Genomic DNA, 14,591 nt, shown 5'->3' on the forward strand with positions numbered 1-14,591 from the left:
ATAATTTCCTTGTTCTTCTTCTACTCCTTTAGCATTCCTCCAACTTTGAGGTTCTCTATTTCTGTATGGATCTTTATATGTTTTCTTCAAATTTGGCTCCTTGACTTTCTCAGCTATCTTTATAATTTTTATCAATTTTTACAATTACAAAATAATTTTTCATGTTTATATTGATTTTACATTTCTGTGTAAATCTGCTATGGTATTTGTATGGGTTATAACAAAGAAAATGCTTTGTGATGTACAGGAATACTGCACTGCAATGTTTATTGCTTTGAAATTCATCTCCGAACCTCATAAAACAAACCGGAATTACATTGTTGCCATTCATACAAATAACACAAATGAACATAAAAATCAGTGGATCAACATTCTAACAAACGTGTAATTCACATTAAAGTCATACAGGATGACTATACTTAATATCTGCTAAATAAACAATTGTACAATATACACAAAACAAACAATGCCTGGCAGACTTTTGAACGGAAACAATGCTTTCACACTATCCAATGTTGATGTTATAGTTTCATCTGACAAATTTTGGTGCAGAATAAAAAACCATGATAAAAAATACACATTACACCAAACCATGTAGAACCATAAAGAACATGATGCACAAGACAAGAATTACAAACGCATTCTAAGATTGCCAACAGAACTTACCTTCGCTAAATCTGGAATTTCCCCCTTATCGATTCCTACTTGCTGTAATAATAAAAAGAGAAAGAAATCATAAAAAGTGAAGGTTTAAGAATCATACATGAGAATAAATATTTTTCCCATTATGATGGAATTAGTAACATTCATAATTTAGAAAAGATTCAAAAATAACTAATGTCTGTCTACATAATTATGTCAAATTGTGTGTTTTTTGTCAATAAATTAGTGATCAGAAATTCATTAAAATTGTTTCTCTTCTGCCTCTTAGATATTTCTGTATAGTTTATATGTTTATCACTGTACTAACATGATAAATATTTTTTCTATAATGCTGTTATGTGTCCCTGGTTTATATACAACAGAGTGTGAATACAATAAAAGTGAAATAGAAAAGCACAAGATGAACCACTTAAAGTTTTGCACATTAATGTTCCGTTCATGAGGCACTAATACATGGAAGGATATCCGTTCATAAATAGGGCTCACTTGGCGTGCAGAGGAAGACAGCTAGATCATATAAATCACATTTAATTGCAACTCTCACTACTTCTGTATAAACAAATGTGGCTGAATGATCACTCATGGGAGAAAGGGGGATGAATCAAAGTTATCACATGCTCAGCTATTTTGTTATTACATCTAATCTTGTTAGCACATTAAAATATTGTGCAATTCTTCTTGCTCTGCCTTGTAGAGCAGTATATTATTCATATAAAAGTAAAATAAAGATAGTCTATAGTGTCGTGTTAAAGTACATGATGAGTCACAAGTACTAATGCATGTGAACTCATCTAAAGATGATTTTGTAAAACCTAAATGATGCATATCATTCCATTTTACAAAACTAAAATTGAGCTTATTTTGATGCATGTATCACTATTGTTGGTTTATTCATAAGTATGTGGGGCTTGAACTTGGAATTATATGCAGCAGATACAGATCTCAAAAAAGAGAAAAGATGCACCACCATTTCCATTACCACTCTATCAAATTAGTTGAATTTCCATGATAAAAGCACACTATATTTGTTATTTTGATGAAACACACTATACTGTATACATTTGTCCCAGTGGCAGCTTATACTGTACATGATACTTGGAAAAGTGAGCTCTTGTTTGAATTCATCTACATCACAGGTAGACACCAATACAGTATCATTTTCAATATTCCATCGTGCTCATGGGAACATAACAATTGAATAGTAAAGAAAAAAGCCTTCAGCCAGAATTCATATGATCATATTCTGAATAAAACATGAGGGTATTATACCCAGAAGACCACAGAGTAGGGATAAATACTAAGCTCTTCTCTTTCAATTTACAGGCAAATGAACAGACAAGGATATTTAAAGGGGAATCTAACCACAACAGACAGCTAGATGATAATTGTACCTCAGGGTATAAAAGAAGGAATGTAAACAGACATTTATGTGTACACATGCAGGAGTAAGGAATAATGAATTGACATTGTAGATTTTAAATTTTAAACACTAAATGTTTCATCAGGCATGTGATAGAGAAATATAGTATTAAAAAACAACAACAGGAAATTGCTGCTTTTTTTTGTTGGGGGGGGGGGGCAATTATTGCACCTCCTAGGTGTGGGTATGGGATGGGATACCCCCTCCCACAGCAAAAAGGTCAAAATTGTCTTTGACTTCAGTTTAATATTCAGCTAGCTTTTTTATCCTGGCAGTCCAGTGAGTGGACAATCTATATTCTATTATGTTCATTATATGTGTTGTATGACGTTGTATTAATTTCTTTGATGTATTTTTTCATTGCTGAAATAAATAATATAATAATAAAATTTTGCAATTTTAGGTATTGAAAATCCATGTTAGAATACAGTTTAGAATAATATTTTAAACAGAAATAATTATCTTTCTCTGGATTTTTAAAGAAATTTCTGCCATTTGTATATCATCCCTCCAAGTTAAATTGGAAATAAGTGGGTTATGTAGAAAATATCTATGACCATGACCTAATCTTGAGGAGTTATATATTCATAGCTGATAAAAACCATCAATCATAAATCATTGACCTTAAATTATCAAAGGAGTTAATTACTCTCACAGCTAAAAAGGCAATATTGTTGATATAATGACACCATAAAGTAAAAGCATATGAATGATTTATTGAAGCTATATTAAAGATAAACATTTATAATGGAAATTACTTCGTTAAATAGCTTTATTGAATTTAATATCCATTAATCCATTTATAATTAAATATAGTTCATTGTATCCTAATCAGGGAATATTTTTTTATGGTATTGCATTGCAATTTGCACTTTATATGACTGCTACATTACAAATTATTTGTATTATTATAATCAAACAAATGCTTTTAATATGGGAAGCACCTTTTCAAATAGGTCAGAATTCTGTTTGAATAATTTCTTTTAACAAACGAAACAAACTGCTCATCAAATTTGAGAAGTACATTATTTCCTGCTGATATTGCCATTTACGTTATCCATCAGCAATATGCAAATCTATACTCATGAACTAAAACTGAAACTGGAAAATTATCAATATAACATTACAAAGAACACCTCGAAAGTAACAATTGATGGTTTATTCATTTCCAACAATGATAATCACAAAGATGATAATATAGAAATAAAAAATACTGATATTAGAATTACTTTTTGAAAAGTAGAGTTTCTATCTTGTTTTCATTGACTGGTTGTGACTTTTAGTAACCAATTTTGCAGGAAGTGGTTTGGTGTGGTGGGTCATATATATATATATATATATATATATGCAGATGTGAGAACTATCAATCCACGTGTGGATACTTGTTTCCTAGTTTTCGGCATATGAAGTATACCCTTTAAAGGTGACTGCAATAAAGTTCCAAAACAGAGTTCAAACGAAAAGTCAAGACAAGGCTGATACTGCATGTTGTTTTTATCTGAAGTTCAAGAGCTCTCCAGAGTAAGATCTCCAAGCATGCTGTCTTGAATTAAACATTTATCAAAGAGCTTCACTTTTGCATTTTTTTTCCCCATTTGAAGCCATTTTCATCAAATACATGAATAAATACAGGGGCATTTTTGAAGGGTTCAGACAGTAAATTTGATGGCTGCTTGAAAGAAGGCTTCACATGTTTTTTTTAAGATAAATCATAGCACATACATTTATGACCTTCTTGCAGGAAGCTGATGAGTTATACCTCTCCAACTTTTTGTTCAGAAATTAAAGTTGTTGGCTTCCTGGATGAAGGCCTAACACATAGCATATAGGATCTTCTTGTAGGGAAATCGTGAAATGAAATTCATTTGGTATACCATACCTCTGCAACTTTGAGGAACTCCCCTATCCTCTCCATACGAATCAGGAATTTCTTATAGATGTCCAGCGCTGTACGACAGTCTTTCTTGTTCATTTCAAAGTACTTCTCTGCATGGGAGAGAATAACAGGAAAAACTGTTAATTCAAAAGAGGACTCATCGTATATGCGATCAAGTGACTCACTACTAAACAATAACAACAAGCACTCTCTTTCTACTTAGACAGTTTAACTCAATGTTTATACATCTTCATAATCGCAATAAATAATGATTTCTTTATCCTTAACTGCCAAAATGTCATTGATTGTTCAGTATTCATATTGTTTAATATCATTTTCTTTTTCATATAAAATTCACTGATTAGAGTTTTGAATTGTGTATGTTGTCATACGTATGCTGTGAATATACATCATGCACCGATGCCCGATAATTCATGTACCAGTGTTGTATCCTTTCCAACCCTGAGGTAAAGCATACATGTATCCAATTAACAGACTACAATTACTGATTGGTGAGAGATTCACCAGTCACAAGGCCATAGTTTCCACAGAGGAAGGTCATTTCATTAATCTTGATTTGAATCAGTAAAATAATAATTTATTCTTTATCGTCACACACAGTGTGAAGATATGCTGGATTAACTTCTTTATTATTATGTTATTTATATATGATCACATAATATGAAAGAAAAGAAGAAAAAAGAGAAATATTTGATGGTAGATTCATAACCCCCCCCCCCCAAACAAAACAAAAACAACCCCGACATGCTGTACGTGTATAAATCCACTAATCTTCACCTCTCATAGAGCAATTTTTTATTGGAATTGCAATGATGGATTACATGTACATATCTACCGGCACATTGCATGTGGAAACTCAGCAATGCATGATGTCATATTTGGCAGAGCATAATTTACCCTGTACAAGTTCCATGTACATGTATTAGCACTTGTAAATAATTGATGACTCGTACCACCCCGTCATCCCTTCCGTGCTCGGTGGAAGGAAAACCACAAATTAATTAATTTTTATTCTTAAAACATGTGTTTCAGTGATAGTAATGCCATCATAGACGGTTCTTTGTGGGTGTGAGAAATCTGGCAAAACTCCTTGCATGTGATACGAATGGCATAAGAGTAGCTGTATGTCTACTATACCACCACATTGATTGTGCCTTCACAACATTACATTTTGCATACATGAGGGAAGGAATAACCTCTTGGATGAAAAAAAAGAAGTGATGACACTAAAATAATCTAATGGGATATTGTTCAGAGACAATCAGTCATATTACAACCTAGATGCTACTTGATTAAAAGCACTGTTAGATACAGGAGGTCTGTTGCAATTATTGCTGTTATTATCATCTTTACTATCGTTATAGGCAAATTACTCTCCAAATAAAAATTTTGTTTCCAAGTGCATTTTAATTTTTCCGCTATTAGATTATGTACTCTTAATAAAGAGCTTGACTGAACATTTGCCACTTTTTATTTTTTGTTTTCAGTTAATATTTCTTGCCTGTTTTTTGTTCTCTTATTTTTGCTCCCCCTCCCCTTAAAACACTTTTATATCTAGGAATTTTTTTTTCACTCGGATACGTAGCTATAAACCTATTAACTACATGTATGGGAATTAGGGAAGCGTTTGCTGAAAGGATTTGTCGATGTTTTATCCGACAGTTACCATAGTAATAGTGCTTCTCGGCCAATTAAAAAGTGGTCAGATCTGACAACTTGAAGGACAGAAATGTTGATAAAACGCTTCCAAGTTCGTCTCTATGCAAGTCTAGAGGAATTTAACAAAATCAGTAGCCACCAAGTGAAACATACATGTAGTATGTAAAAGCAAAAATGAATTTGATTACAAACCTAAGAGATTGATGATTCCATCATTGTAGCACGCAAACAGCCTTATACTATCTTTGAATAGTAGTGTGAATGCGCTATTTATTACACCATTGGTTAGATTATTGGATGTGGCCTGTAAAAAAGAAATAAAAAACATCAGAATTATAATCATATAACTGCTGAGAAATGAAGCAAATAAAAATGGTATTCCTGCCAAGTGGTGGGTCTTTTTCCAAGCAAAAATAAAACATTGTCCCACATGTACTTATCTGTGTTGGTGATCTTCAGTGTCATTGTTTTTCAATTTGGATTTCATGATTTCACAATGATATCAAATCTAGAACTAAAATGATATTCTGACAATTAACCTTGATTTTCTCATGAGATCATTGTTAGTTGCATTCCTTTTGAGAAAAGGAACTTGTCACACAGTTTGATCCATTACCATATTTACATGTAAATGCACAATGATTCATCCATGATCACATGTAAACAGAGTTTTTCACCGCAGGTTTGGCATTTACAATCACTCTGCTCTGTTTACATCTAACAAGACTTTAAGAGGGATGGAAACATGAATTTCTTTTTCTCAAGAAAGAAAAAAATATTCAGGCTTTGCACGCACACAAGACACCAGCAGAGCTATGTTTTAGGGTTTAAACAAATTCAATCATGCAAATTAATCTGTTTTAATGAAGTTTTCTTATGCATAAGTTCAAGCACACTCTTGCAGTTTTGATACGTGACATTATTTAAAATTATAAATACATGACCATAAAAAACATAATTCTAAAAACGATTTCTTTACGCAGATCCTACAAAAAAAAAACCCAAATATACACAGACCTATCATACTCCATAATATAGTTAAAGATTTACAAGGTATTTATCACAATTTCTAGCATTAATTTCTTTCCTCTATCTGATAGAGGTTACATCTCAGTTGCAAGAATCTATCGGCATGCAACTTTATCAGTTTTAGTACGCCATGCACTGTCCTGGAAATTGATTTGGAATCGCTACAAGGTACTCTTGAGTTAATGAATTCTAGATTTCATCAGTCGAGGAAGAGAGAGAGAGAGACAAGGAGAGACAGAGGTGCCTTCGGCTATTAAACGATGCTAAAGCTCACTAAAACCTGAAATCTACACCCCCATAATACTAAATACATGTATGATTTAGGATATATCACATATCCTTCAATTGTTTAATTTTCTTCAAGTAAATTACAAGATCACACTGTGGATGAATATCCAATTTACGAGAATTGGAAATAAGTATAAAATCATAATGAAATGAATGTATTTTCATTAGTCATTTTGTTTTAGTATTTTCATTATTCAATGTTACATGTACATGTTCCAATGACCTTTTAAGAATCAAATCAGATTTCAAATTTAAACTATCAATATTTGAGTTCGAGAGGAACACAAGAGCTTCATTGATGTGGGTTTTTAAATAGGAACATTTCTCCTGAGATATCTTTGAAAGAGGCAAGTAAGCCAGGCAAATAATCCCAAATGAACCTTGTCAACTTGGGTATCTATTCTCTTTAATAAAACAACTGATTGACGGTATGATTTCAAGCCTGCAGTACTGCAGTTTCCTGATCGCTCTAGTAATGAATTCAATAAGCAGAACTCAATATTGGTTCGAAATGAAAAATGCTTGCAGAAAAATCTCATTTCATTTTTTTCTTCAAGACAAAACTGACTTCTTATCTCAAAATGACAAGAAAAGGTCAGTATTCAAGTCATAATATACTGATGTACACATGTATACTGCTTTGGGAGGGAGTGATCAAAATTACTCAGAAACTTTTTATATTTTTTTAATTTCAGAATTTCAGAAGAGTCAAAGCAAGATACTTGTTTCCTTCATAAAATTATTTGTATCCTTACAAAGAATAAGAAATGTCTCAAATAATACTTCCACATCTGAGGTAGAATTACCATCCGTCCCTTTAATACCGCTCCATCTAATCTTGAGAGAATATCAACATGCAAGGGCATGCTGTAACAAGACACTCACAGAGTAATTTGCATAGACGCTGCCGAGGATCACAGTCAATCTCATACCAAACAACAAAAATCCCAAGTGGCTACCTCATTCCTACGTATTATACTTCGTCACACAGACTTGATGTGCTGTTTCTTGTTCAGAAACGTTGGACATCCATGAGGATGGGGATATGTTATGTTTTATAATACATGAAGTAAATTTGAGATTAAGGTAATATATTTATTTAGTTCAAATTTAACTAGCAGCCACATCTCTATCAAAGGCCAGTTTGTATAATGTCTATTGTGATCAACAATACGTGTTAAAGAAGTTGTCTATTTGATTATGGTATAAGAAATTCATGACTCGGGCCAAGCATAAGCTAGCAACTAGCAAGTTTGAATGAAATCAGGAACAAGAAAAATAAATGATATTCTAAAAGTACAAATTTCTAGGATATAATGTAAAATAACTAGGGTGAAATATTATCAATTTCTTACCTCAAAATCTAGTAAAGCATCCATTAGGTCTTGCAAAGGAGGAAGGGTTTTCAGGAGCTGCAAAAAAAAAAAAAACAATTCAGAAATTAAGAATATCAAAGGTTAAAAACAGAAAAAGGGCTTTGGCATCTCCATACAGGTATTATTAAAACGTGAGCATTTCCACTCATAGAAGCAATAAATCTACATGACAGGTTGTGGAAAATTATAAGACCACTTGTTGATCTCCTTTCTCTCTTGTTTTGATCACATTCAATGTAAACTTGACAAGATTCTGACAAGTTATGCTCAGATCATAAACTGTTATTTATCATGAGAATGACATTAACTACTGACCCTTGAGTAGAGCACAAGTACATAAACTTTCAGAGAAAAGGGTCAAGATCAAATGTCTAGGTAATCATTTGGGAGGCACATGTTCATGTACGGACTGATTTTGTTAATACACATGTCTACCAGATGCCAATGAAATGTGTCAGGCCTCTAGAAATAAATGGTCAATGAAGGTTTAAACTTACTTTCTCTGCACACATTGTTCTTAATACTCCTTCTTCTTTCCTGTATAAAAAATATATCATTTAAGAGTGTGAAACATCATTGCCAATGATCAAAGAACTACATGTACTGTAGATGTGCACACATATAAAATTTATCAAACATATATTATTTTGATCACAAACAAATTAAAAGCAGAGTAAAAATAACAGCTTCAAATTTTGAAACATACTAGTTGTAATTTGCATGTACTGTGTAAGTTTATATAATTTATATAAAAAGATCTTTAAGCTTTTAATAGCAACCACCTCCAATCTATAAAGACCAAAAGTTTGGTTTTCCTTGAATTATTTTTTCCTAAATGGAACAGGTACCTGTATAAAGACCTCCTGCTCTTATAGACCAATTTATTGTATCCCTTGTTTGGTCTTTATAGACAAGTTTCACCGTATACTTGTAATCACACTAACCTAAAACACTCTGGCATATAAAATTTAAAGATTCATGTTGAATAGCTCCTGTCTGACTTCAGTCTTGAATCTTTTATTTCTGATACTTCTGGACAAGAAGCCTAATCAAAGTTAGAGATTTGTTGCATGCATAATTTAAAGCAGAGTGACGTCAAGTGGACAATTAAAATTTAATAACAGACTATCGGTCTTACTTTGACAATCAGACAAGCCGCGAAAAGACAGGCTTTCTAAAATGAACACCAATACTACAGTAGGCTACCATCCATGATCTTTGATCATTACTATACATGAGCTTCAAATTGGTTAATTGCAACATGTAGATCACGGGCGGATCCAGGATTTTCCAAAAGAAGGGGAGCACATTTTCCCTAAGGAAAAAGTTGGCAAGCAAAATAAGGGGGGAAAGGGTTTTTACCAAAAATTAAGGGTATTTCGTCCACAAAAAAAATTGACAAGCCCAAAAAAAAAAAAAAAAAGGTCTCCACTTTCAATAGGGGGCTTCTGTTTTAACGGCATTTTTACATTACAAATCTTAATTGTGCCTCTCAGGGGGGCACTTGCCGGCTTTGCCCCCCCCCCCCCCCCGATCTGCCAGTGATGTAGATGATGAATATCCTTAAAATTTTCTTACCCTCTTTTAGCTCGAACAAAATCAAATCCCATTTGTCTGAATGCGAGTGCCTTGCAGTTGATGTATTTGGCATACCGTCTGATGTATGTTGACATATCATATCCTGTAGGAGAACACATAGAAAAAAAAGAAAAGAAACATACATGAAAATGTTAATAGCATTTATCTATAACTCTGAAGCAAGAAGTGTCTCATACATAAAACATGACAGAACTATATGTACATTGTATTTGATGTTTATTGCCTTGACATTCACATGATATTGATAAGACAAATAACTGGTGCACTGTGTTGACTGTTGACATACATCATATCCTGAAGGAGTACATAGACAGACCGAAAGGCAATGATGTAGGGTTGAGGGTGGGCTAAAATACAGTTTCTACAGAACATGTTTGCCTACAGTACATGCACAATGAAGGAAAGGAAAGCCTTTGGTATAATTCTTTTTTTAATGAACATACAGTAAACTCCTATACTATAACCCTGGAAACAAACCACAGTTTGAGCCATTATAGAAGAATGCAGGCCAGTCTTTCACAGCAATCACTTGAAATATGATTTCACACCAAAAAATGAATAAATTAAAACTGAAAATTGTACAAGAATAAACAAAAAATATATCATTACAAATAGATCAGCATTCTTGAAGACTACCTATTAAACCTGATTAGAAAATTATCTTGCATGGCAGGAAAAGTACAATAAAGCAGGACTACATTACACTGCAATCAACAAGACATATGCCATGAATTTCTAATAGGCCAATAATAATAATTGAGTCTTCTGGTAGATCATGACCGAAACAGAAGCCCCAGAGAATATAAGAATTTGATCTTGACTCAGTGGATAGGCTCTTCAATCATCAATCGTTCTATTTGACCCAAAACAAACTTTCATTTCCTCCATCTGCTACCATAGCAACCAAAACAATCAGAATGATATCAAGAACTACAGGCGATACCCCCAAAAATATTCAGGCACCTAATATCAAAAAGTGTATGTGCTCTCTCTTTTGGCAGGAAGCCCACGCAGCATCTTTCGCAAACTATGTGTACTACATTATGCATTCCTCATGTCATGATTTTATGTTTGCTATTAAATAGTACATGTATGTAGGTTTGATGCAAAAAAGATGCCCAGCAGGATTCCCTCAGGAAAATTCAGATATTAAGACTTTTGATAAGTTGCCTTTAACAGAATTTTAAAAGCTTTCACAAGATGACAGACTATAGACATACTCTTACAGGTATGTATTGTAAATGTACAGTAGGCAGACATGCCCGGGGGGGGGGGGGGGGGGAGTCAAATATATTGCTGTACACACGCGTTACCAAGGAATTTCCAAACACCCCCTAAACAAGTTTTTCTCTGTGTGCAAAATAACCCCCTAAACAAGTTTTTCGCGGGCTTCATTTACACATTTTGGCCCCTACATGTAAACAAGTTGTCGCCAAAATATGACCTCCGGGAAAAAAAACATACCCTAAACACGTTTGGCTAGTCTTTAAAAAAAAAGCTTTGGGGGAAAAAACATACCCTAAATACGTTTGACCCTGCGATTGACCATTGACCAGTCTTTCAAAACCACCCCTTTTCTTGAAAATTAGTGTTTTTGATACCCCTAACGAGTCCACGCGCGGACCGCGTCCAAAACTGAAAAAACACCCCTTTAAACGCGTGTTTTTGGTCACGCGTGTGTACAGTAATATATTTGACTGCCCCCCCCCCCCCCGGGCCGACATGCAGATACACATACTACCGGTTGATTTCAATAGGAAAACGTTGAATTTTTAATGTTGAAGACAGCAAGGCTCTATCAAACATGTTATTAACACCTAAAATTCCAGAATGCTATCATAGGCCTACCCTGACTATTTGTTGTGACATTGTTCTGATATTTTCTGGACAAGGCATGTTATTATTACAACAGGGCTTTTAATTGTCTGTATTGTGTACATACATGTAGGTGTACCCTTAAAAACCTTAACTAGACCTTGGTCAATGAACTCAAACTACAAGTAGGCGGAATGGAATGTGAAATATGAGGCAATGGTTACACATTGTCACAGTATAATGTTGCAAGGTTATTATTTCAAATACAATCTGAGACAATCCAGTGTTGATTTCATGTTGATATCATGTTTCCTATTGATGAGCAACTTTACAAACAATTTCTACTACTGTTTCAGAAAACAGTCAATGAACAAGGTCATCAAATAATTCTTATGGTATCGTTACTCTACTATTTTTATGAACTCTGAGCATAAAGTATACAGTAGGCCTACTTTGAACTAAAAGTTAAGATGAAAATGATATGGGGTTAAAAACACAATATCATGCGACAGGTACATGTACATGTATGTATATTGAATTGAAGTATTTGAATTTTCAAACTGAGTCAATACAAGGGCTGTATGTCTATCCTGTACATGGATGAAAGCCAAGCCTTTGTATCAATAACTGCACTGGTATTTCTGAAGTAAAGGCCCCCAATTAAGAATGGCTCTGATAAACTTATAATATTTACTAATACATGTACATGTAGGCCCTGTTTATTTTGAATTCCACAAAAAAAAAAATTATTTGTGGATGTACAGTGTTTTAATTTCATAAGGTGAGATTTTCGCAATAACCTTGAGCCCTAATATGGTAATAAATGTTTTAGCAGCGAGTCACAATAACTGTGTCATCATGTGGGACATGACATAAACCACCACAAATATTTACAAGTACAAGTACATGATTATTTATAGTACAGGTACAAATACATGTAAATACACATGCGGTAGACATCTAGGGCCTACATACATTGTACAAATGTACGTGTGGTTGATCCTGAATCGGTTTCCAGTAAACTAGTTTGAGAGAGTGTAATGAGAACGGTGTCCTACTTCTTTTGGTTTGTAGGACTGAACTCTATGGAGTGGGTCTTTCAAGTACCAATGTACATGGTTGATTTTCTTAACCATTCTCTCAAAGAACAAAAACAAATGAATAGACCTATCAAAATGAATGATTAAACTAAAATAGAAATAACAGTAAAAATAAATCTAAAAATGGAAAAAGTTATCACATCGGTAGTCCATACCTTGAATGCTCATAGTGTCCTATCAGCATTCACCATAAACTTGAACAATATATTTGCAGCACTTCAATAAACTAGGCCGAATTGCTTTCATCATCATAATTTGACCGATTTCTTTTTGGGGGGGGGGGCATCATTTATTCTTCGATATTTTAAACTACTACTCTACCTCATTTATGAATTCCATAAAGTGACACTCTCATTGAGATATTAATTGTTTAGGTCTAAACCTAAAATGAAACGTATTATTTGTACACATCCATACAAAGATTTAAAGCGCAATCATCATCATAACTACATGTATTTTTTTTTTTTAAATAATAAAACACTGATGGAGTGCTCCCAGGTGACATTAATCAAAATCATACTTTTTCCTTCTTAATTTTTCTGCATGTATTCAGAGTCCAACCTGACATCTGGATTAATTTTCTCTTAAAAGTTGAAACCCAACTGTTTTCAAGTCCCCTATAATATTGATCCCTTGACTGCTGTGAGCACTGTCTGGGATGAAAATCAATGGTTGCACACACACTGTGTGCATTGAGCATATCATGAGGCAAGGAGAGAGATATATCAATACTCCTTGGTACACTCATGGACCTACTTTAAAGGTCAAGTCCACCCCAGAAAAATGATGATTTGAATAAATATAGAAAAATCAAACTAGCATGACGCTAAAAATTTCATCAAAATTGGATATAAAATAAGAAAGTTTTGCTTACTTTTCACAAAACAGTGATATGCACAACTCAGTGTCATGCAAATGAGTCAGTCGATGATGTCCATCACTCACTATTTCTTTTGTTTTTTATTGTTTGAATTATACAATATTTCATTTTTTACAGATTTGACAATAAGGACCGACTTGACTCAACCATATAGTATTAAACAATGCTAATTCCACATGTTCAGGGAGGAACTAATCGTTGTTTCACTTGACAATGAGGAGAAAATTAGAATGTTTCATATTTCATAGTAATAAAATACAAAAGAAATAGTGAGTGGATGATGTCATCAGTCTCCCCATTTGCATACCGACCAGGATGTGCATATAAGTTATAACAGTTTTGTGAAATTAAGCGAAACTTTGAAATGTCATAACTTTCTTATTTTACATCCAATTTTGATGAAATTTTCAGTGTTATGCTAGTTGGATTTTTCTCTTTTTATTCAAATCAACTTTTTGTTGGGGTGGACTTGTCCTTTAAAGAATATACATGTATATAAAAGGTACATGTGTATGATGTGTCAGTGACCAGCTTTAACTACTGTACACTGCACCTCATTTCTTTTGATACTCATAATCATACCTACCTTTTTGCTTCATTTTGATAGGCCTACATGTACATATATCAGTGCATAGGGACATACAATGTACATGTATTATCAAATATACTGTAGGCCTACTGGCTACCGGTACTTCAATCATACTCATAATGATATGAGTATAAAAGAATAATCCTGTCTTTTTTTGTAATATCAGTTATCACACAACAAATGGAAGAGCTGCTCATCTACATTTACCTCACAGAATAAAAATTAAAAAATATTCATAACTCTGTTATTCTTCATTTTTCATCAAACCTTCACCAA

At 33.4% G+C, this 14,591-nt stretch overlaps 1 protein-coding gene across 1 annotated transcript in view; it reads right to left on the minus strand.

Moving 5' to 3' along the window:
- LOC129259695 (phosphatidylinositol-binding clathrin assembly protein-like) overlaps positions 1–10,829 on the minus strand; it is a 52,076-nt gene extending 41,247 nt beyond the window's left edge. Inside the window, exons 1-7 of the mRNA XM_064098898.1 lie at positions 10,805–10,829; positions 9,911–10,013; positions 8,830–8,869; positions 8,312–8,368; positions 5,832–5,943; positions 3,963–4,069; positions 667–708 (exon numbers count right to left, since the gene is read on the minus strand). Coding sequence (XP_063954968.1) covers positions 667–708; positions 3,963–4,069; positions 5,832–5,943; positions 8,312–8,368; positions 8,830–8,869; positions 9,911–10,013; positions 10,805–10,829 — 486 coding nt within the window. The remainder of the gene's footprint in view (positions 1–666; positions 709–3,962; positions 4,070–5,831; positions 5,944–8,311; positions 8,369–8,829; positions 8,870–9,910; positions 10,014–10,804) is intronic.
- Positions 10,830–14,591: the final 3,762 nt, after the last annotated feature.

This window comes from Lytechinus pictus, chromosome 4 (assembly GCF_037042905.1).
Source record: "Lytechinus pictus isolate F3 Inbred chromosome 4, Lp3.0, whole genome shotgun sequence".
In the NCBI taxonomy this organism is placed as follows: Eukaryota; Metazoa; Echinodermata; class Echinoidea; order Temnopleuroida; family Toxopneustidae; genus Lytechinus; species Lytechinus pictus.